Below are 24386 nucleotides of genomic sequence, written 5' to 3'. Positions count from 1 at the left end.
TTCTTAATCTCAAAAATTCCCCTAGTAGTTGATTTGGATGAGTTTATATAGTTTTGTGATGTGTCATGATGCTTTCTTGTATTGTTAGATAATCTAACATCTGTAATGTCTTGATGAAGTTAACATACACTGATGTGAACTTTAATACCTCATACTAGGTCTATTGACTAATTTTTTTTAATTCTTTTTGCGTTTCTTAATCTCAAAAATTCCCCTAGTAGTTGATTTGGATGAGTTTATATAGTTTTGTGATGTGTGATGATGCTTTCTTGGATTGTTAGATAATCTAGCATCTGTAATGTCTTGATGAAGTTAACATACACTGATGTGAACTTTAATACCTCATACTAGGTCTATTGACTAATTTTTTTTAATTCTTTTTGCGTTTCTTAATCTCAAAAATTCCCCTAGTAGTTGATTTGGATGAGTTTATATAGTTTTGTGATGTGTGATGATGCTTTCTTGTATTGTTAGATAATCTAACATCTGTAATGTCTTGATGAAGTTAACATACACTGATGTGAACTTTAATACCTCATACTAGGTCTATTGACTAATTTTTTTTAATTCTTTTTGCGTTTCTTAATCTCAAAAATTCCCCTAGTAGTTGATTTGGATGAGTTTATATAGTTTTGTGATGTTTGAAGATGCTTTCTTGGATTGTAAGATAATCTAGCATCTGTAATGTCTTGATGAAGTTAACATACACTGATGTGAACTTTAATACCTCATACTAGGTCTATTGACTAATTTTTTTTAATTCTTTTTGCGTTTCTTAATCTCAAAAATTCCCCTAGTAGTTGATTTGGATGAGTTTATATAGTTTTGTGATGTGTGATGATGCTTTCTTGGATTGTTAGATAATCCAACATCTGTAATGACTTGATGAAGTTAACATACACTGATGTGAACTTTAATACCTCATACTAGGTCTATTGACTAATTTTTTTTCATTCTTTTTGCGTTTCTTAATCTCAAAAATTCCCCTAGTAGTTGATTTGGATGAGTTTATATAGTTTTGTGATGTGTGATGATGCTTTCTTGGATTGTTAGATAATCCAACATCTGTAATGACTTGATGAAGTTAACATACACTGATGTGAACTTTAATACCTCATACTAGGTCTATTGACTAATTTTGTTCAGTCTTTTTACGTTTCTTGATTTTAACAATTTTCCTAGTAGTTGATTTGGATGAGTTTCTATAGTTTTGTGATATTTGATGATGCTTTCTTGGATTGTAAGATAATCTAACATCTGTAATGTCTTGATGAAGTTAACATACACTGATGTGAACTCTAAGGGCTCATACTAGGTCTATAAACTAATTTTTTTCAGTCTTTTTACGTTCTTGATTTTTACAATTTTCCTAGAAGTTGATTTGGATGAGTTTCCATAGTTTTGTGATATTTGATGATTCTTTCTTGGATAACTTGTGTTGTGGGCCTAGGGCCTAGGTCCAAATGAATGGTGTGATTCGATATATACCATGGAGCATCTATCTACTAGTTTTCTATTGAGATCCTGGATCTGAATATTTTGAAACTCAACCTCACACCTCAATTATATGTCTATATAGGCTTTAACATGCCATTCGGCGTGTACCGTTTTTCTTCAAACATTTTGTTCACTTATTGTGGGACAGTAGTCACGGATTTATTTATTCTGATACTAAGTTAAAAAAATGAAACATTGGAACGGTAAACTGGATCAAAATATGAGATGTTATATACGGTGTGTTGAAAAAAAGATAATGAAATGCTTAACATTTCTACAATGGGCATGGACTTTCGAATGCTCTAAAATATTAAAAAATCGAAATTATATTTTTTTTAAGGTAACCATACAGAAAACTGTCCTATTCTATTCGTTCTGTTCTCCAGATAAATAGAAAATACGAATTTATATGGAAACTATCATACAAAATTTGCTTAGAACAAAAAGGAAATTAATAATGATTACTGGTATTTTTGTAAACACAATGATAAAAATGGCAAGGACGAAACTTACCGGCGATTATAATGAATAAAATCACCACAAAATTATTTTTATTTGGAGTGAAATAGGAGGTCCTTAACACATTAATCTCTTCAAAAACTTGAATGTTAGAATAAATAAATCAGAAGTGACTACTGTGTCACAGTACGTGAACAAAGGAATATACAAAATGAAGGCTTAATGAAAGTTTTGCTTTGTTATCTAGTGAGATTTTGGATTTTTCCCTATTAACCAAAGTAGTTCTTTTATATCAAGTTGTTTTCTTTTGAGATGTGATGTTTCCAGTTAATGATTCTGAGGCAACCCTGCTGAAATATGAAAAAATTTGTACTTTTTTTCTTTTTCGTTCGGAAATATTTTAGAAATAGGTAGTGGTTTGAGAAAAAAGTTCTTTTACATTCGGAAATCAGTCATTGGCGTCGCACTATGTCAAAATCTAATCCGATATCAAGAAAAACAGCAGAGCAGTATTTTTTTTTCTCCAGGGCTTTATATATTTCAGCGGGATTTTCAGAGGAATGTTTTCAGTGATTATAAGTTGGAGTAGTGAGAAGACAAATTGGTTGGGTCTCTACCTGGTTTACCAATCAATATCCGAAATTTCTTAATAAGGTTTACATCTAGTGATGTAACTCCTAATACCTTAAACTAGGTCTATTGGCTAATTTTCCTCCAGTTTTTTCGCGTTTCCTGGACTTAACAATTTGTCTAGTAATGGATTTGGGTGATTTTCTATGGATTAATGATGTTTGGTGATCCTCTATTGGATAACTTCTTGTACTGTGGGCACTCCCAGATCCACATAAATGGTGGAACTCGATACATACCATGGAGAATCTATCTACTAATTTACGGAGTCGATTGGATCTGATTATGTTAAAACGCAACCCCATAGCTCAATTCTATGTCTATATAGGCTTGATGAAAGATTTGCAGATAAGGGCTTTGTTATCTAGTGAGAATTTTGATATTTTCTTCTTGCTTTTAAATCAAGTTGTTTTTTTGTGATGTGATATTTCCAGTTAATGGTTCTTGATTGATATGAAAAAGTTTGTATTTTTCCTCGTTAATATTTGTTTGGAAAAATTTTCGAGGTAGATAATGGTTGAAGGAAAAAGTTATTTTTATTTTGAAAAGCAGTCTTTGTTGTCACACTATGTAAAAATCCAATGTCTTTGTTTATTTTCAGCGTGAGTCGTTGGACTTGTTGCACTGTCGATTGTTTATGTCTGAATCCAAATTGATGGCAGGGGATGCTTTCCTTTAGAAGAATGTTGGAGTAGTTTTCCAGAAGTTTGTACATTGTTAGTACAAACATGCTTATTAGACAACAGGTCTTTGCCTGGTTTACCAATCAATTTGTACAATTTTAAATAATTTTGGCCATTATCCTAGTAATTTATACAACATTTTGGCGATTATTAGGTTGTTACTAGATGATTTTTTCGGTCGGGTTTAGTAGTTTTATTTCAATATGTACTACTTTTGTACTCATTGATTTATTGGATTTTGTTTTGGTCTACTTCTTGATCTATTTCGTGACTGGAAACCGGTTGTGAGGTGATCTTCTATTGGCTTCTTGCCCACGGCTCGTTTATTCATACAGGTAGGGTTGATATCTTACGCTTTTGTGAATTTTTCATCAATTTCATCAACAAATTTGTAACGATTATAGTTGTTTTTGTTTGCAGGAGCGTGGCTCCTTTTCCACTTTACTAGAGCCTGTCTCTTTTCTGCTATTAATCACTTGAGAACTTGAAAGCCGAACATGAGCTATTTTCAATCTCAATCTGATATCATTATTGTGTAATAAGGGTAGAAACATCGATATATTTGTAGCCTACATTGTTATAAATCAGTTAAATATATTCTATCACGAAATCAAAGAGATTCGGAAGACTCCTGACAGTATTTCCAATTAAAAATATTATGCTTCATTGAACCTTTACAGACGATAATAAATCTTGACTGAAAGAGAAATTAATCACACACCACTATTTTCAATAAAATTTTGCCAAATGATTATAGTCGATACTATAAAATACTAAAATAAAATTCAAAATTCTTTGAATATTATCATATATGTATATATTAATATTCTAATCCACTTTTCATTATTTATTCATCTTAATTTAGACTATAGATCATCATAACTTTCTTTATGGCGTGCTTTATGACATTTACGGCTGTAGTATTTGGAACTGGTGTCATCGTTAGGCTCTTACAGTTAGAAATAAAACATTTCTATGGACTCAAAATTGAGTTGGAACTATTGTAGAAAACTTAATGTAGTAGGTCTAAATATTAGTCTCTTTAATTAGAGTTCCGGGACATACGGGAATAAAGAGGATCATAGAGTGGCTAGTAAAGGATCACAGGCGTCTATTTCTATGGTTTTGTGAAGTAGAAGAATGCTTGTATGGAATAGAATTCCGGTGAAAGAAGGAAACTAAAAAAAAGTGTCTTTGCTGCAAAAAAGGTACCAGTACCTGCCTCTCTATCTATATTTTCCTCATTACAGTTTATTCCAACAATAGTATACGTCACGAATATGCATCACACGTAAAATTTAAGAAAAGTCTTCAACCAAACACTACCGAAGAGAAGAATCCTATATAGAGCTAGCAGAATTATAGAATTCCACATTAATCATTCTTAAGCTAGTTGAAAGCTTAAATGATTAACGATCTAGGATGGGATTAGGAAAATACTTAGCAATGAAAATATAGAAAATAAAAATCGAAAGTATAGAGAATGATGAAGAATTGTACTGCACACACTGTTTATTATTCCTAAGGATGAAATAACAAATTTGGAGAAAAGAGTGTTATCTAAGAAATTAGCTGTGATTATTATGATGGGAAGTATGTTGGACAGTCTAAGAGATCCATGAATGTCCGGTTTAAAGAGCACATAGCTCATTTAAACTATGGATGAACTAAAAAATCGAGTGTTGCCGATCACGCTACCAGTCAAAAGAAAAGTCTACCTTCAGGGAAGACGAAAACTTGGTTATGGAAACGCGCGTAAGACAGTGTAATTGTGAGCGCCAAAATGCCAACTTAGTACGGACGAATCGGATAATAAAATCCAACATTCGGAAAAAGTTGTATTTTTTGTGAATAACTATGAATAAGAAAAATATGAACAAACATATCAACTTATCACTCGAGGGAAAATGATATAAATATTTCGCATAGAATTTATTAGCTATTCAATTAAAAGTTTTGTCAAAATTAATTAGTGCAGTAACAAGAGTGGTGGTATATTAGTATTATATAATTCTGGGGAATAGAATTCATTAAAGAGATTGACAGTGATATAGGTTACAGTATTTATACAGAAATTAAATGATTGATTGACACTCATTGTGATTGACATCAAATTATTAATGCATACACTGATATTAAAAAAAGGTTTCCATTTCATGAATGTTCAGTTCGGTAGTTTCACAAAAACTTTTTTTATATTTAGTATTGTATAAATTTCGAAAACATATTGATCTTGATATCAATAATAGATACATTCATATTCATATAACTTTTTAAGAGATAAAAAAATTGTGAAAACCAAAAACTTTTATTTCCTCAAAGTAATAATTTTGACACATGGTCCGAAATCATTTCAAGCCTTCAATTTGATTGTGATGTGATGATATATATATATGATATATGTGATTGTGATGATATATAGTTATCAAAATGTAGAGGAATTAGCTTTTGGCCATACTTATTTCAACTCATACAATCTTTCTTTTCTCGCCGAAGAAATATCAGTGTGATGTTTGTGTCATATGCCAAAACGTAAAACCAAAATACAGCAGAATATGAAGGAAACATATTATGGAAAAAAGCTTAGCCAGACTGTAAAAGTAAAATGATAGTCGTTCAAAATTTAACAATTACTGCTTGTCATCATAGAAGACCAGCATCTCAGCGGTCGACCAAATGAGATGACGACTTCAAAAAAAGGAAATCCACAAAGCGGCACTGGATGATCGTCGACTGAAATTGCGCGAGCTAGCAGACATAGTAGGCATTCCAGTCCATCGCATATTAACTAAAAATTTGGACTTGAGAACGCTGTGCGCGTTTGCTCACAATGGATCGTGAAGATGTTTCCATCGAGTGTTTGGCAATGTTTCACAGATATTAAGCCTAATTTTTGCACCGTTTCATAACCATGGACGAAAAGTGGGTCCATTGCTTCACACCCGAAACAAAAGAACAATCAAAATAATGAATTGAAAAGGACGAAAAGGCTACAAAGAACGTAAAGACCGTTCTATCTGCAGGCAAGATCATGGCGACGGTTTCTTGGGATGCGCGTGGGATAATTTTCATTGACTATCTTGAAAAAAGAAAAACTATCAATAGCGAGTATTAGCGAACTAATTTCAACATTTGAGCGAAAATATCATGCAAAAACGGCAGGATTTGGCTGAACAGAAAGTGTCGTTTCTTCAAAACAATGCACCAGCTCACATTTTCGTTATTGCAATGGCCAAAATTGATGAATTGAAGTTTGAATTGCTACCTCATGCCCCCTATTCACCAGACTTAGCCTCATCGGGTTATTTTCTGTTACCAGACAAACATCGCTGGGCAAAGTGTATGGAGCTAAGAGGAAATTACGTTGAAAAATAATATATTTTTTTCCAAAATTTTTGAGTTTGCTTTGTTGGACTAGGTACTTCAGGGACCATCCTCGTAATGTAAGGTTTGAAATTTTATACGATTTATTTTACTTCTCTTTTTATCCTGTAATTTACTTGAAATTTAGTTATTAACCCCGATTGAATTGATGCTGTTTGACTCAGTTCTAGATATGTGTCATTTTGTAATACTAATATTTGTAAACAGATACTTTAATTGAGGCAACTTGTTTAATAAATTTTGGAATTTATAAGTTCTATAAGTTACTTACGTTTTGGGCTGATTCGACGGTATATATTTCCATCGATAATCCCGGATCTCTCCAGTAACTTCCCAATTGTGGCTGTGATTTTCTATTGGTTTTATTGCAACAATAACACATAATGAATAATACTAGAAGAATACCACTAATCATTGCTCTGAAATCACAAATAATTTATATTAATAAATCATTTTTTCTCATTTATCTGCTCAGGATTTTCTATCTCATTCTCGCATACTCGTTAAATTTTTCCAAATTCTCTCTCTAGTTCTGAATTGTGTATTACTAGGTTTCTCCAATTTTCTATGTTTTCTTCATGCTAATGGAAGCATTTAGGAATTATTTTTTAAATATCTGTACTTTTGAATAAGCTAAAGAACTATGAAAAGCCATTATAGTGCTGGTTAAAAAACATTTATTAAGTTATGAGAAGAAAAATCTTGTTGAGAAAAACGTACGAGAGGCATGCATTTCAACCAATGAAACGTGTTAACTTCGAGGTTTTTTTCATGTCTTCAAGAAAAAGTGATAAAACTGATGTGCTGTAAAATCTGAATATTCATACTGAACACACAGTTTACAACCACTATTCCAACAATATTGCACATTTCGATAACTAAATTATCGTTTTTAGATACTGAAGGTGAATTTAAGTCGATAACTTAGTTGTGTAATTATGAGGAGTGTTGGTCTATTTGTAGTAAACAGAATGCTTAGTTTCAGTTCAATAGCTTTAAGGATGGATATTTCTTCAAGCTAAAGACACAAGCAATATTGCTAAAAAAAGCTGCATTATCACTAAATGATGCATAAAGATCAAATACTGCACCTAGAAAATCTGCTATAATTGCGATTAGTTTAATATCAACAATGGAAGATAAATCAGACAGAGAGATCAGTGGGGATGAAGATGATACAGCCTGCATCTTTTGCAACGGACTATTTTCTCGCTCCAAATCAAAACAAAACAGTATTTATGTGAATTTTGTATTTAGTAGCTCCCTCACTTTGTAACTTGGTTTTTGTTTATCAATAATATTTATGTTTTCTATATTTTTAACTTCGGTTAATTTCAGATTGAATAATCTTTATTTGACAAATAAAATCAATATTATATTTATTAACTTCAAGTAACGAGGTATACTAGGTATAACTAGGAATACCCCAGTTGTTTTTTTTAAAGTACTCAACTTAAAAACCCAGTTAGGGTTTTATTAATTTTTGATATTGTTCAGCTAGGTATTTTCTCATTTAACAAAAAAATTTTAGCCCAAAAATCACAAAAATAACTTAGAAAAAAAAATAATTCTCGGGCACATCTCCCTTGATTAAAACCTTTGAAAATAAAAACAAAACGTGGCTAGTGAATTGATATTAACACGCTTTTTATAAACCTTAGTAGTTATATTGTTCTAAATTTATTTACATTTAAGTAATAATTAAATTTACTATCCTACTCTAATAATTTCTGATGCAGTTTTCAAAATCTTATTACTTTCTTACTACTAAAGCTTCACCTCAATTTGCTCCCTTTGAACGGACACTTTTTGATCTTATAATGTACAAGACAAGAGTAAATATTAGTAGCTAAATGATAAATTGTTTTCTAGTTTTCCTGACGCCACGCTCTAATTCCTCCCTTTATAATTTCCTAATAGACATTTCATAATGTTATTTGTAACGAATTTCATCTATTTTGAATACATAAATTTATATGAAACATGAATGAAGTTAAAATATCGATTAAGAACCGTTGAAGATAAAGCCTAGTTAACACTAGAAATTTAGTTACTAAACGCGTATGGAACAAAAAAAAGTTTTGTCGAGAAATTCCTCCAGGTGTGCACCATCGCGCTGCAAGTATTCCTCGAATCTAGATATCAAATTGGTAAAAACACGCTGGCACATTGCGCGGGGAATAGCTGCTATTTCTTCTCGGAGCCATGCAATGTCACCTCGGCGATATATCAGTTTCCCAGTAAACATCTGGGTCTTCGCGAATTACACGTATATTGATTTATTGTAGCTTACAATTAACATTTTTAACGACCTTCTGGTTTAACAATGAAATTGAATATATAGTGTCATTTTATAATTTTGTTTGCCTTTATCAGTAAGCTAATCCAAAACGAGACGAGATATTCCGTGACCACCTCTTCTTCTGATGCAATCTCTCTTCCTGGTCTTCTTCAATAGCTTACGTCACTTCCCACAGCAATAGTTTTGCAAAATTCTTCAACACAACTGATCGACGATGTTACAAATTGAATTTATACTTTATGACTTTGAAATCTGGTACTCCTTCGAATCCGTTAAAGTGGTTTAGCTATCATTTAAATCTAGAAGAGTTTAACGTATATCAAATACTTCCAACGTTTATATTTAATAGTGTCAATGATGATTTAGATTAGTATACAATCACATAAAGAATATAATATGTTTGCAACCAATTTATTTATATTGCCATTTGTTTAGATCTGTCAATTTGAATTAGATTTCAATATATTTTTTAGACGACGCCATCTGAAAGTTGTTCGTTCTGTATTCATTTACATAACGAAAGTTGCGTTTTGAGTGTTTCGTGTAGTGAAAGTGACAGTTCCGTACTGCAAAACACTTTCGGGACGCTCTGGAGTAGACAATTTTAACTTCCTTAAATGTGACTCTAGCTACTTCAATGTTGACAGTTGACAGTTTACAGTTTCACTTTGATGATTTTGCATAACCTTAAATTTTTTATTTTCTGAAATTATTTGTTTTATCCGAAGTTTTGTCTGAATTAATGAATAACAATGAATGATGATGAAAAAGAAAATTAATGAATTAATAATGACATTAAGTACATTATGTTGTTCGATAAATAAAATGTTTATAATTCTCTATTATTTATTTTCTTTCCTCAGTGTAAATGAGAAAGTTTTGGATCTTATACGTCGTCTAAAAAATGTGGTGTACGCCGCGGCTGAAATACTACTTTGTTGACTCTGCTAGACTCTAAAGTAGCACTTTCAGTCCTTGGCATACAAATAACTATTGAATTGCTAATAGATCTGCGGTGTAGATACTAAATTCATCAAATTTAATAATAGCAGATTACTGATTGACTCCGATACTGCTATTCATCAGAAAAACCAAATAAATAAAAATATGGGTGCTTCGTTGTTCAAGTAAATCAGTTTGAAGAAATTTTTTTTAGTCAAATGGGTTGTTTTAATCAATTGAGGCTTAGAGTTACTGCCACACTCTATTATCATGGCATATTAACGAAATCGCGCTCGTTTTCTATTTAAAATAAAATAAATGTTTCTATTCACTTTACTGAATCACTCCATCTCTTGCCGTACTCTCCCTCTAATATTCTATCTATCGTGTCTCTCAGCAATTTGATCGGTGGTAGTGGCAAGCCCACTGCTTCGTCCCCGCTCCTGGTCGTTCCCAATTTGGCTAGTTTGTCTGCCATACGATTCCCTTCTACATTGGTGTGTCTAGGTATCCAGCAGAGCGTAACCTTTCAGTCACGAATCCATGACAGGGCTTCGCGACAGCTCACCACTGACCTAGATCTCACTGCCGTAGACGATAGTGATCTCAGAGCCGCTTGGTTATGTTAATAAGTATTTTTTGAGAAATATTCATTTATAGGAAGTCAAATTAGTAATGTAAAACAAAAAAAATCGAAATTCAAATTTTTTACGATATCTTATAATTATGAAAAGTACAAAAAACCGACTTGAAAAAAAAATAATTTCATATTTATGACGTCAAGTAATATAGCGGCCTCACTGAAATGTTTAAACTATCTACAAAATGTTTGAATTTTCAATAATCTTCTTGTCTATAAATATTGATCAAAGAATTATAAAAAAATCTTAAGAAAAGTTTGGAACTATTCAAAACTATTTGCTTATCAAACCATGCAAATAACTTATTATTTTATTTGACTCAAAATCGTTATTGAATAAGATCGAATTTTTTGCGGCATCTTATAATTTTGAAAAGTGCAAAAAACCGACTTGAAAAAAAAGTTATTTTATATTTATGATATAGCGGGCTCACTGAAATATTTAAACTACCTACAAAATTTTCGCATTTTCTATAATCTTCTATGTAAATAATGAAAAAAATTTTAAAAAAAAATAAACTGAAAATTGTGTATGAACTATCCAAAACTATTTGCTTGCAAAATCGTCATCGAATAAGATCTTCAATTCATATTAGTTTTTATATCAATTATATTCCTATCTGGTACTTAATGGCACAACCGGATGAGAAGAAAACAAAGTGAAAAATGATCAATTGTATTTCGCGAGTTTTGCAAACTTCTCCCTGTGTCATTAAAACACCATTTACTTCATTCTCAAGGTCTTATATTTCACAATATTTTAGCTTTATAATTTACATCCGTTATTGTTATACCAATTTGCCCCAAGTTTAATGCGGATGTTTGAGAATCACTGTTTCGGATGATTGAATATGTTTTAAATAATAACGAGCATCTATCACTCAACGCTAATCGAGGATAATAGACATAAATGTTCACCGCGGATAAATTATGAAGAAAAATTAATTTATTTTGGTCTTAGATAGTAAATAAATATCAATCAAACCTTACAATATTAAAAACTTTAGTAAGTAACAAAGTACTGAGTAAGATAACAAAAGTCTGTACATTATTGTTCGCGAAAGTTTTAACAAGTTTTCTCAATTCCTCAACGTAGTCATGGCACGGAAAAACTTCGTTTAGAAATTAACCATTCATTGGAGCAACTTCTGAATGGAGGTAATGGATCATAATCGATTCCAATAAATTGATTACTTGATAGAAAAATTTCGCTGTTATGTATTGTTTACTAAAGTTGGTATTTCATTTCAGTGATTCCACATTTTCCAATTTTGAAAAAAAAATATATTTAAGTGATCTCCTTTTAGCTCGATATCCTTTTTATAATAAGAATCGCCAAGGTCCTCAAAACAGCCATTAACTGCCGACATCACCTCTTCATTGTTAAAAAATCTTTGACCATCGAGCCATTCATTCAAGTCTGGGAACATAGAGTAATCATAAGAGGCTAAGTCTGGCCATAAGGGGGTGCATGAGGTAGCAATTCAAACTTCATTTCTTTAATTTTGGCCATTGCAATAACGAAAGTGTGAGCTGGTGCATTTTCTTGAAAAAACGACACTTTCGTTTCAGCCAAATGCTCCGTTTTTGCTTAATATTTTCGCTCAAACGTTGAAATAAGTTCACTAATACTCGCCGTTGATAGTTTTTCCTTTTTCAAGATAGTCAATGCAAATTATCTCACGCGCATCCCAAGAAACCGACCCTACGACCTTGACTGCAGATGGAACGGACTTTACGTTCTTTGGATCCAGTTCTCTCTTTTCGATCCATTATTTCCAGTATCGCTTTGTGGATTTCCTTCAACATTTCCGGAGTCGCCTCATTTGGTCGACCACGACGATGCTTGGCTTCCTAGGTCGTACGATCTCCTTTAAACTCTGCTACCCAATATTTTACTGTTGATAACGAAGAAACAGTCTCACCCAGAGCAGAATCCAGTTCAGCTTTTATATTGGTTGGGATAAGGTCTCCAAAATAAAAGTATTCTACCACATAACGATCATCAATTTGTTTCCATATTTACAAAATCACTGTAAACGTTCACTCTTGATGGGTGTCAAACAAATATCAAACAACGTGGTTTTCTCATATTTGAAGCAATTACCTCTAACTCTAGGTACTTCTGGTACCATCATCGTATATGAAAGCATTTTGACAAAAGAATACTTTTCAGAGATTGACAACATTCGAAATTCCTTATTATTAATAGAAAATACAAAACCTGCGTTAGACCCATATTGACATATGCTATAGAAACAAAAACGGACAACAAAATAACTAAAAACTAAATGAAATTACTCAGATACACACTAAGAGACAGAAAGAGAAACATATACATAAGACACGAATGTGAGGTGGTCAGATGGGGACGTAAACGTAGAAGAGCTTGGAACGAACACGTGGAAAGGATGACCAGAGAAAGATAAGTAAAGATCACGCGAGACGGTAAACCAGGGACACGACGACCTTTAGGAAAATCTCCAAAAAGATGGATGGATTCATGGATATCAACACCTAAAGGATGACAAGTTTGAAACTACAGGCCTAACGTTTACAATACGTTGAAGAAGAAGAAGAATAATAATAATATTAAATAACGTTTAAACTGCTCATTATCGTAACCTAAAGGTTTGATCTCAGGGTGGGAAAGTTCCTCTTTTGAGGGTTTGCTTCATAGTGATGAAATGTGGAAAAAGTTTACGATATTTGCTGATATTCCAGCGGCGCCGGTAAGTGTAGTAGAGCTCATATGTTAAAGTTCTGAAAGCAGAATATTATATGGAATTTTATTTTCCAAGCGTCGTTGTGCTAGCTGTTTCTTAGCAGGGAGCTTCGTAGTACTCCTCATCCACAATTTATAGAGACTCACTAAAGATACAAAGTATGAATCTCATCATATAATTTGAAAAAGAATGAAATATATACACGCTCTGGTTTTATCCCATTTTATTATACTTACCCTCCCAACATAACGTTGACCCCATGCACCGGACCGGGAGGTGTTCCTGGTGTGGGGTTCATATTGGTAAAATTCAATCGCCCATCTTGTCTTACAGCTGACAAAAGGGCAAACTTTTTAATCGATGACATGCACCTGCAAAACAAATTTTAATCTTATTTTATCTTTTGCTTAATAGAAGGTTTTGATATGGTATTTCAATATAAATTAATATTATACCGTTAAACTCAAACCATTAAACTATCTTATTGAATTTATAAAGTTTTGATAAAGATTTTTAAGTTCATAAATATTGAACATTACCGATAATACAACTTGTTTAGTCAAGGTTTCATTTGTCCAACGCGTTGGACATTTGGCCTACAAATCCCTAAGCCTGGTTTCGGCAACACAAATGACGGCCGCACGAGTCGAAGATTCTTTGCAGACCCAATGTTAGCAGCCGAAATAACTGGGCTAGACTTTCATAAATCGCATCAAAATGAATATTTCCAGTGGTCATCGTATCCATATTGAAAAATTTCCAGAATATACAACAAATACAGCTAAATTGTATGTCCGGTTGTATGGTTGGCATCCTACGACACCAACTTTGTACAAGATTTTAGTACATGGGCCAATTATCTTGCCTATAGAGCAATTATAAGAAGAAGCAGCCGAAGCCAGAAATAAGAACTTTGATTACCGACAGAGTTATTCAAGAAAATTTTCGACAGAAGCTTGCAATTTAAATGTCATAAATAGGCTTCTACTTACTTCAGATCCTCTCTTAACTGGATTGAGGTCGCTACCTAGGAAAAAAAACCAAATCCTTCCTGAAGGAAACCATAGACATGCTTCTACCACCTGAGCAGAAATATAACTTTCCTGGCATTGCGGAGCAAAATATTGTTTTCTTTCTTTAAATGAAGAAGATGAGTCATTTAACGAAGATGAGTCATCTGACGACGAGGAATTATCTGATAAAGAAGGAATGGACGCAAATGATGTAGTAGAAGAAATCTAGTCGGTGAACATTGATAGTTAATTTTATTTATGAAAATAAACGTGTTATACCTAACATTAATAGATATTTTTTATTTAAAACAGCAAAAACTCTATTATTTTCTTAAAACCCATTCCTATATTCATATATTACCTATTTTCAGCGTATCGAATCGAATAAAATGAATTAAACATCAGAAATATTTTTGGCCAAGAAAATCAGTCAAGTACCCTATTGTGCAACGATAATAAGAGTTGCTATTTGAATTTTGAGACGAATAAAAGTAAATATTTATAGCGGATTTTCCAAAATATTCTCCATTAAGTTTGATACACATTTCCATGCATTTAAACCAATTGTCGAAGCAAAACGTGTGACTTGAAAGCATCAATCGCTTCTTTCAACGTATAAAAACGTTTAACTCGCAATTTATTTTTCTACACTGTTCCTTTTAGTTTGTGTGAATAAATTAAAGTTTGAATTGCTATCTCATGCACCTTATTCGCCAGATATAGCCCCCTAGGAATATTCTCTAGTCCAAAACTTGAAAAAATGGCTCGGTGATCAACGATTTTCAAACATTAAAAAGGTGATGTCGGTAATTGATGGCTATGTTGAGGATCTGGATGATTCTTATTATAAAAAGGGTATCGAACTTATTGAACATCACTGAGAAAAATGTTTGGAGCTAAAAAGAGATTGAATTGAAAAATAAATATGTTTTTATTTAACACTTTTATGTTTTCTTTGTTGACAAGGTACTTCTGGGACCTTACTCATATTGTAAATTTGTGTCTTCTCTTACTAATAACCCTGGGGGTTTAAGCTATCGAAAGAACAAAGAAGTTTCTCAGAACATCTTAGTGTCATTATTTCCTATCTTTAAATTATCATTCTGTGTGAAAAAATCGATATAATTTCATTCAAATAAGTAGGTAATGACTACTAAAATCCTATGTTGAATTTGTCGAATCGTCATTCATTTTTTACCTTGTTAAGGAATTTTTTCACGCTATAATGATACACAAACAACAACAACGGAAATCGTTATAATTTTTTATGAGAGCGTAACAAATTAATTTGATTTAAATTGATTTCGTGTACACGTCTTCATACTATAACGGATTATTTGTTGAAGAATATATAGTTCAATAAAATGAAAATAATTCAAAATCTGATATATTATAAATAACGTTACTAAAAATTTCCAATCTTCTTTTCCAACAATAAAATTCGAAAACGACATAATAGATATTAAGTGAGCAATAACCGTATATAATAAAAACATGTAAAGTGACATTTCGATGAAAATGCTCATCACTAGACATCAATAAACTTGCTTCTTCTTTATTCATTGCTTTATCCGTTGCCAACGTTGGCTATTAACAAGGCTATATATATAATTAGATAATAGGACATGTCCAGAGGAACTAAAATCCTCGTTTAGTTTTAAGGACTGTAAATTGAGATGGTTCTAATTATTATTCAGTCCATACGCGACAAAACGGAAGAGTTGTACTCGTATTTGTTTTTGGAGAAATTATTTGCTATTGCTGAACACTGGCTACGTGAAAATGAACTAGTTTTTATTGAAAGATTCAAAGTTATTAGCAGATATGAGAGGATTAATTCAGCTCTAATTTTGTCTTCCACCGAGGACTTCTCGGCTTTATTAAATTATGATTTCTAGCTAGTAGAAAAATACTTTTAAGTTTTTCGTAAATTTACCACAAAATTATTCGATTTATATATAATTTGTGTTTATAGACTTCCTCCTTCGAGAACCTTCTAAATTTACTAGACACTTTGCCTATTAAGAGCAAACGCGGTCACTTTAACATTGACTTTACTAATTATTGTGATATTCGAGTCTCTGGTAAATATTCAGGTGAATATGATATGATCAATCAGTAATTGATTGAGATCTCTCTGACCTTGAAGCAGCTCTCGCCGGATTTCTAATACCTCTTAAGAAAAACACGCAGTTGGTGAGGATTTGTTCTAAATAAAACTTCACCAAATTTCATAACTTATGTTTAGCAAATGATTAGATTAAACTTTCTGAAGATATTGACTCTAAATTTCCGGATTTTCTCGGTAAAATTTTCAGGTGTTTCAATACAGCACTTTCCCTTCGATTTCGTAAAACTAATCATCACAAATCATGGTCTACGAAAGGAACACGTACTTCATCCAAGAATATGAGATCACTCTTGTTTATTAAAAAGTTCAAAACAATCCTCATATACTCAATTATATGAATAAATATCAATTATTTTATCAGAGCACTATCAAAACTTTTAAATAAAACTATTACAACAATCGCATCTCTAGAGCTAACAATTCCTATAAAGAAATTTGGTCTGTTATCAATGATTTGAGAAACAAAATCCGTTCGACAATCTCTGCCTCAGATCAGACTTCCTGCGGCGTCGATGGATTATAAGCTAAGTTATTTTCAAATTTTTCAGAAGTGATAATCAACGTTTTATGTTCTCTAATCATCATCATGGGCTTTTGCCTAGCTTTCTAAAAATAGCTATTATCAATGAAAATCCATCTATTGCCTATTCTTTTTAAACATAAAAATGAAAGATCAATAATTTGGTTTCCTACCTAATGGTCTGTACATGACCTTGGCAAACAATTTGGACATTTACTTAACAATACCCACCTCTGATCTGGTGAAAAAACCCATCATGTCATTCCTTGACAATATTTTCATCACACCTCGTATTTAATGATGTATTCAGCCTTCCAAAGTAATATTTATTATTGTTTAGGACTTTTGAACCCTCAATAGTATAATAATAATTAACACAGTGGGAGGCCTTATTTCCATTACAATTGTACGTAGTCTGCGGCTTCAGACAATTCATATGCATACGCATATCATGTGAACAATAACCACCTTTGAGGACAGCTGTTAATTGAATAGTTACGATGAGCTTTTATCTTTTTACAAACATTCATTTATAGATTCAATAAATATAAAATCTTCTCTGTCTTTACAGAAGTCGAAATAAGGCTGGCGAAAATTTGCATTAAGAGAAAAAAAAACAACGTCAAAATTAATTATACTGTTACTATATCCCACCACTTTAAATGCATTCGTTAGCCGAGCGTCTCCTCCGAATTCGCTGGTCGTGGGCTCAAATCCCGTTCACGCTGTAATTTTATTACGGCAAATTAGAAATTATCAATGTAACTTTTCTGTTTACAAGGAAAAAAAATCACAACTGTCTGTTTTCTGTTGGAGATTTACCAAACTAATGAATAGAACTTTTATTATTGACAATAAATCGAACTAAAAAGTGTAAAATTAAAATAGTTTTAAAAATCCAAAAAAAAACCTTCTAAAGCACATCAACTAAAAAGTTTTTTTATTAATAAGCTCAAAATAATAATGAATGAAAAAACTAATATTATTGTGAAAAAGGCGTGGAGCGCTTTATTCCAAATTTCTCGTGCCTAGAACGTTGTGCTTCCAGACGCTTTTTTCACAATAATAAAGGGTTTTCCAATAAGAGGTGTTATTTTGAACAGCCCGCTATTTCGGTAAATGTCATTTTTTGACATTTGACAAGTAGAAACTACGCCATTAATGAAAATAGAACGATACACGCTTCAACAACGCATTGAAATTATTAAAGAACAACTCAAGAACAACTGAGAATATTGCTGCTGTAGCCCAAAGTGTTGAAGAAAACCCAGGTTTGTCCATTTCTCGTCGATCTTTGGAATTAGCCATTCCACAAATGTCATAACATCGTATTTTGCATAAAGACTTGGGTCTTAAGGCCTATAAAGTTCAGTTAACACAAGAACTCAAGCCGGCCGATCATCAACAACGTCGTGTCTTTGCTGATTGGGTCCTTGAAATGCATGAAAATGATCCGGAATTTCATCGAAAAATCATCTTAACTGATGAGGCCCATTTCCACCTTGGTGGCTACGTCAATAAACAAAATTGTCGAATCTGGGGCTCGGAAAACCCAAGAGTTATTGTTGAAAATCCTCTTCATCCTCAACGCGTGACTGTTTGGTGCGGTTTATGGTCTGGCGGTGTCATTGGACCTTACTTTTTCGAAAATGAGGCTGGAGCAACAGTTACGGTGAATGGATTGCGCTATCGAGAGACGATTAATGATTTTTTATTGCCGGAATTGGATGGTATTGATTTGGACAACGTTTACTTTCAACAAGACGGCGCTACGTGCCACACAAGCAACGAAACCATCGATCTTTTACGGGAAAAATTTCCGAACTGTGTTATCTCTCGAAGAGGTGATCATAATTGGCCACCGAGATCTTTTCCTTTGGGGCCACGTGAAAGATAAGGTCTACGCCAACAGTCCAGCATCGATTCAAGACCTCAAAGATGGAATTCGTGAGGCTATCGAGGACATAGGGCAGCCGCTTTGCAATTTAGTTACGGAAAATTTCATGAAAAGGATATGGTCCTGGTTCCGGAATTTCCGGATCTAGTGCATCCCCGATTGTAAACGTATGAATGATTTATACAATTAGAGCAAATATAGAGCTCCAAAGAACGCTAGTTAAGGAAGAAAATGGTTGAGCAGTTTCACAATAGACTTTCATACTATTAACATGACTTGCCTATTTTATAATAAATTTTTCTACATACACCAAAATATCAAAGAATCAGCTGAATAGAAGATAACAACAACATATTAAAAATCAAAGTCAAAGTTCTAATGCCTTCCCAAAACTCATAGACCTGAAAGGCACTGAGACTTATTTATACACCTAGTTATAATATTTCCAGATGGTTAACGAAGGAAATCGAACGCGCGTTTCGATAATCAAGTTATCGTCTTCAGAGACAGTTTATCTTCAGTCTCTGAAGACGATAACTTGGTTATCAAATCGCTCGTCATACAGTGTAATCATGAGTGTTGGTATAAATCGTATTTCCCGATGCGCCGATCCTGCAGAGCTTGAAGTACCTTCAGGACTTACTGAGATCTAACAATATGGGAGGTGATACAAGAATATTTACAATTAACGAAAATACGTATGGAATTCTACAAACAAGACGCGGAAACACCATGGGCATTTGCCTATTACCGTTTTTGGCTGAAGTATTTATGAGTCATTTTGAAAAGCAAATCAGTCAAGAGTTTCAGTATTTTCCCAGGGTACGGTACAGGTATATTCAATACGAAAAAGGAACTTCTTCATCTATAAAGTTGACTTCGGTAGGAAATGGATAATAAAATAGACAGTTACCGTCTTTATATACTTAATTAATGATCGTTGATATAGACAGTGTAATTGTGAGTGTTGGTGTAGTGGTAGTATGAACGGTACGTTGAGAATAGATCTAGTTGGGTGCTACCTAGACATCCAGGATAATTGCGGCGGAGTGTGTTTAGCTTATTACTTTGAGCAGTGTAATATTCGGATTGGTGATGGCTTTGTGTTTTGAGGGGTCATGCCCGAGCTAGAATTAATAATTTTGGATTATGCTTGGTACAGAAGTCCCAAATTCAAGTTGATATGAAAAATATGTGTTTTCAGTATTGATATTTATATATTTCACTATAAATAATTAGCAAATCCAACATGATCAACTTCTTAGATACGAAGGACCGACCCAAACGATCTATTGGATCCTCCTGTCTTGCTGGGATACTAGACAACCCAGTGTTTACAGCTGATCCATTAATTTCACTCCTTTTAAAAAGTCTAGAATACGGGATGGTTTTAATTGCCAGAAATCTTCGTCATCTATTTCACCCAGGTATAGAGTTCCTTGGTGTTTTAGACCTCAAGAGAATGTGCATAGAGGTTTCGTCCTTTGTGCAACAGAATCTACACGCCGCATTATCTGCTAGGTCTAGCGTTTTCAGGTGTTTGTTGAAGCGACAGTGCCCCGATAGAACTTCTGTTAGTATCTATCTACTCTATCTAGCAGATCTATTATAGTTTCCCAGAAGAGTATTTGCTTGTCTCAGCCCCTGGTAGTTGTACCAATAATTAGTTTTGCTCCTATCTACCTTCTTTACCAGTGTTGTCACCTCTAGTACGTTAAAGTGCATGAAAAAAAATTACCAAGTATGATTCTTTGTAAACTCTACTATAGGTCATTGGAGCAAAAGAAACCGAAGTAATACTTTCGTTTTTATCTTTGACCTTCAGTATATTTTAAAATTTTAGAAGACGTTTGACTCAACTATTAGAATGTCAAGATTAAGGTGTAAAATAAAAATCATATTTCCAAGTTAATCGAGTGAACTAAAACATTTCTGGCCTAGAAATAAATTCTAATCTCCGATTCTTTTCATATTTTCTTGTACTTCTGCTCTTATTTTCCTTATATTAACATCAGATAGAGCCTTTCTTTAAAGTTCAACCATGAAGGTCTATAAAATATGATGACAACCTACTACTTTCAACTTATCAGTCTATTTTCATTTTATTGTGGCATTAAAATTTGAACTTGATGGATATGGTCTGCATTAATATTTCATATTTTCTTAACGAGATTATAAAAGGCAGAAATAGTATCATATTCTGATTTAATAATGTTAAGGAATATAAAAAATATATATACAACCAGTTGATTAAGTTTGGAATCGGAAATTTTTTGTATAGAATTAATGCAAGACACTATTATGAAAGAGAAAAATGGTAGAAGTTGTTTGGATAAACACTTTTCTTTATTCCTCTCTTAAATTTTCTAGTTATTTCATCCAATAAAACAAGTTAAGTACTAGAAACAAGATTTTTAGTTGTCCGCATAATCTCCTTTCAAGTCTATACACTCAATCCAGAGATGAGATTCTATCTACTGTGAAACAGAAAGTTACTAGGGTCTAGATCTAGTGAAAAACGGCGCGTGGTCAACCAAGTTGAAATATAATCCGTGAGAATTAGCCATAGGATTCACCGTATGAGAAGGTGCATTGTCCTGGTAGAAAATCACGTTCTTGTCTCTTTCAAATACGCTCGGTTTTCCATAATTTCTCCCTTCACCTTATCAAGCAAATATGCTCGATACTCTCCTGTTACCGTTTTAGCTTTTGGAGAATAGACGATGAAGACAATCTCATGAATATCCCAAAAAAAAAACGGTTGGAATCACTTTTCCGGCTGATCAAATCGTTTTTGTTATTCTCGGAGCAGAATCACCCTTTCCAATCCGATGTCTTGACAGTTTCTTCGTTTCAGGAGTGTAGTAGGGATTCAAATTTCATCTATAATTATTACTTCGACTTGGTCTGCTTGAACAGATTCAATGGAAGCTGGAAGTTTTCGATGATACCGCTGATTGCCGCAAATTTTGACCGTTCCGATTTTTTCCATTTTCAAAAACATCTCCACAACGACCTACTTGAACGATGGTCTCCCAGAAACTAAGTGACCAAAATGGCTGAAATTTTAGTGAACGATTGAACAAATTATTTCTCAACTTATAGTTTGTTCCAACCTGATAATCTGAACTGTTCTTGTAACGGTTATTGTAAGCATTTAAATGTTTTTTTTTCTGCGCAATATTCGGCTATGCACGATTTTTGTAACAGTACTTGCTATCAACCAAGTTTCGAGAAGAAAGTCCCGGAAACGATTCACAAACGATTCCTAAATCTGTACGTACCAAGAACGATTATGTGATTGATTGGAACAAACCTATCGAGTGCTGACATCTTCAGGTTGAAGTTGGGAACAACTGTATGTTACCATAATAAGTGAAAAATATTTACTATCCAATATCAAACCAATTAGCACTAAACTTGTTTTGAACGAATTAAGATTTACGATCGGCAGATCGTATTATCACGATTGTAAATGATTTTAGTTACTGTTTACATTTCTGTTGTACAGTCGTGAAATTATGATACGTAGAATTATTCATTCTGTAATAATAAGCAATAAAAAGCGATATTAATCAATTGAATTTATGTCATAAAAATGGCACTAGCATCTAATTATATTCCTGTGAAATTAAAGTTCAATTTAATCGTGCATATGTCAACTTAAATGTTAAAAGTACGGTAGATGATGGCCTTCTGTATGAAAATTTCAATAAAATATTCGGAATATAGTTATAGAAGTGTCCATTTATAAATTTTGAAAGCAACGAAAGGATAGAATTATTACAAAAATATCTGAAACACCAACTTGGAGAAAATACTTATTCAAAAAACTTCAAATACATGATACTTTGAAACAACTGATCCAACAAAAAGACACTAATTCGATATTTGATGTCCAGATAGGACCAAATCCTTAGCTGCAGTGCCAGCATTCAGCAGCCTGGATCTTTGGTGCATTGAAGTCAATTAGATTGCTTCCAACCCACTCCAAAATGTTTTCAAGATCTGTTTTAATGGTGGAGATCAGTTGCTGCCTACGGATTTGGGCGGCTGTTTTGAACGACGACACCAGTGTGCTATCGTCGGTGGAGCTATAGTACAGAGGTCACCATAAGTGTGACAACGCTGTTGAAAAAGATTAAAACGAAGCATGTTAGTGTTCCAGAGAGTTGTCTCTGTGTCGTGATAATACGTGCTCGTCGAGTAGAAGCGTTTTCAGAATGAATAACCGGTACAAGAAATTCTTGAAAACGGGCTCTGTTGCCGACGCGCCGTGTTTTAATCGACCGGTATCTATTACAACTAACGAAAACATGGGAACAGTAGCTCTGGTGTTAGTTGAGCAGTCGAACCAATCTGCAGTTCAGCTATCGGGAGAACTTACCGATCATTCTTTACGACGAATGCTGAAACACATTTTCTGCGTGTACTCGAACGAACAGAATCCTCACGTCTTAATTAAACTTGTCTGGGGTGTGTGTGTGTGGGCAGGTATCCATGCGGGTCGAGACAAAGTTATCTGGAAATATTCGAAGGTTTTGAGAGCTAATGAAGAACGATCCAACCCTCGCATCCATCATTTCATTCTTAATGTTCATACCTTAATGTTCAATTTGGAGAACGGATAGGCAGACGAGGATTCGTTAAGTGGCACGCCCGGTCATGTGACCTGACACTATGTGATTTCTTCTTGTGGGGCCATCTCAAATACCGCCTTTTTGCATGAGAACCATGCACCCTTTTTGACCTACGAACTGCAATTGAAGAAGAATTTGGAACACTCCGCGGATAGCTTGACATGCTTTGGTGGATCTGCCTCTCCATTGAGAGACGTTGCTGTAAATACATTGATCAAGATGGGCATGAATTTGAGCACTTACGGTAACCTTTTTTCGAATAATTTCTTTTAATAAATTCATTTTGACGCTTCATTATTTTCTTTTAATGTAAAATTGTTGCCTAAATAGATTAATTGGAGAAACATCTAATAATGAATGCGGCTAAGTGATTTTCTACACAAACAAATTTTCATAAAACTATACCAACAACATAATTTGAATAAAATCTAAGTGTGATTGAATATTTGTTATTTGTGACATAAACAGGTAGTAAAACATAAATTATGAAAACATATCCTTACTGGAAACTAAATCAATGCTCCATAAATCCGAAAACTATATAAATATTTGAATAACAAATGTATATGAGTCTAGTTGTTTGATCTGTTCGTGATGTAAGGAAGAAAACTCTTCACATAAAGTATAAACTTTTCCTAAATTAATTCATTCAGCCTCCTGATAAATAGAAAATGTCTCCAGCAGAAATAATCCATTACACGCACATTTTGACGATCGATTACAGAGAGATTGTGCTGAAAACTAACCATTATAGCAGTGAATAATTATTCTACTATATATTTTGATATTCAGTAGTTTCATCTATTTTCATTTAGATCAGTGACATTTATACGAGAGTTGCTTAAGAAGTTTTCTACTTAGCATAGAAACAAGACATTTTTTTCCATAATTCTTTATATTACTCAACATACTCTTTTAAGTG

The 24386-nt window shown here is 33.2% G+C and overlaps 2 protein-coding genes across 10 annotated transcripts in view; one reads left to right on the top strand and one right to left on the bottom strand.

The window, feature by feature from the left end:
- Positions 1-24386, bottom strand: part of LOC130897454 (uncharacterized) — a 77950-nt gene that overhangs the window by 3680 nt on the left and 49884 nt on the right. For all 3 annotated transcript variants that reach the window (XM_057806319.1, XM_057806317.1, XM_057806320.1), the window contains 2 exons: positions 13500-13634; positions 6925-7072 (listed from right to left, as the gene is read on the bottom strand). In XM_057806319.1, coding sequence (XP_057662302.1) covers positions 6925-7072; positions 13500-13630 — 279 coding nt within the window. In that variant the 5' untranslated portion in view covers positions 13631-13634. The remainder of the gene's footprint in view (positions 1-6924; positions 7073-13499; positions 13635-24386) is intronic.
- The window catches only part of LOC130897446 (probable beta-hexosaminidase fdl), a 126345-nt gene that overhangs the window by 61447 nt on the left and 40512 nt on the right, over positions 1-24386 (top strand). The window lies entirely within an intron of this gene.

The sequence above is a fragment of the Diorhabda carinulata genome, chromosome 8, assembly GCF_026250575.1.
Source record: "Diorhabda carinulata isolate Delta chromosome 8, icDioCari1.1, whole genome shotgun sequence".
In the NCBI taxonomy this organism is placed as follows: domain Eukaryota; kingdom Metazoa; phylum Arthropoda; class Insecta; order Coleoptera; family Chrysomelidae; genus Diorhabda; species Diorhabda carinulata.
This window is presented reverse-complemented; position numbering and strand designations above follow the sequence as displayed.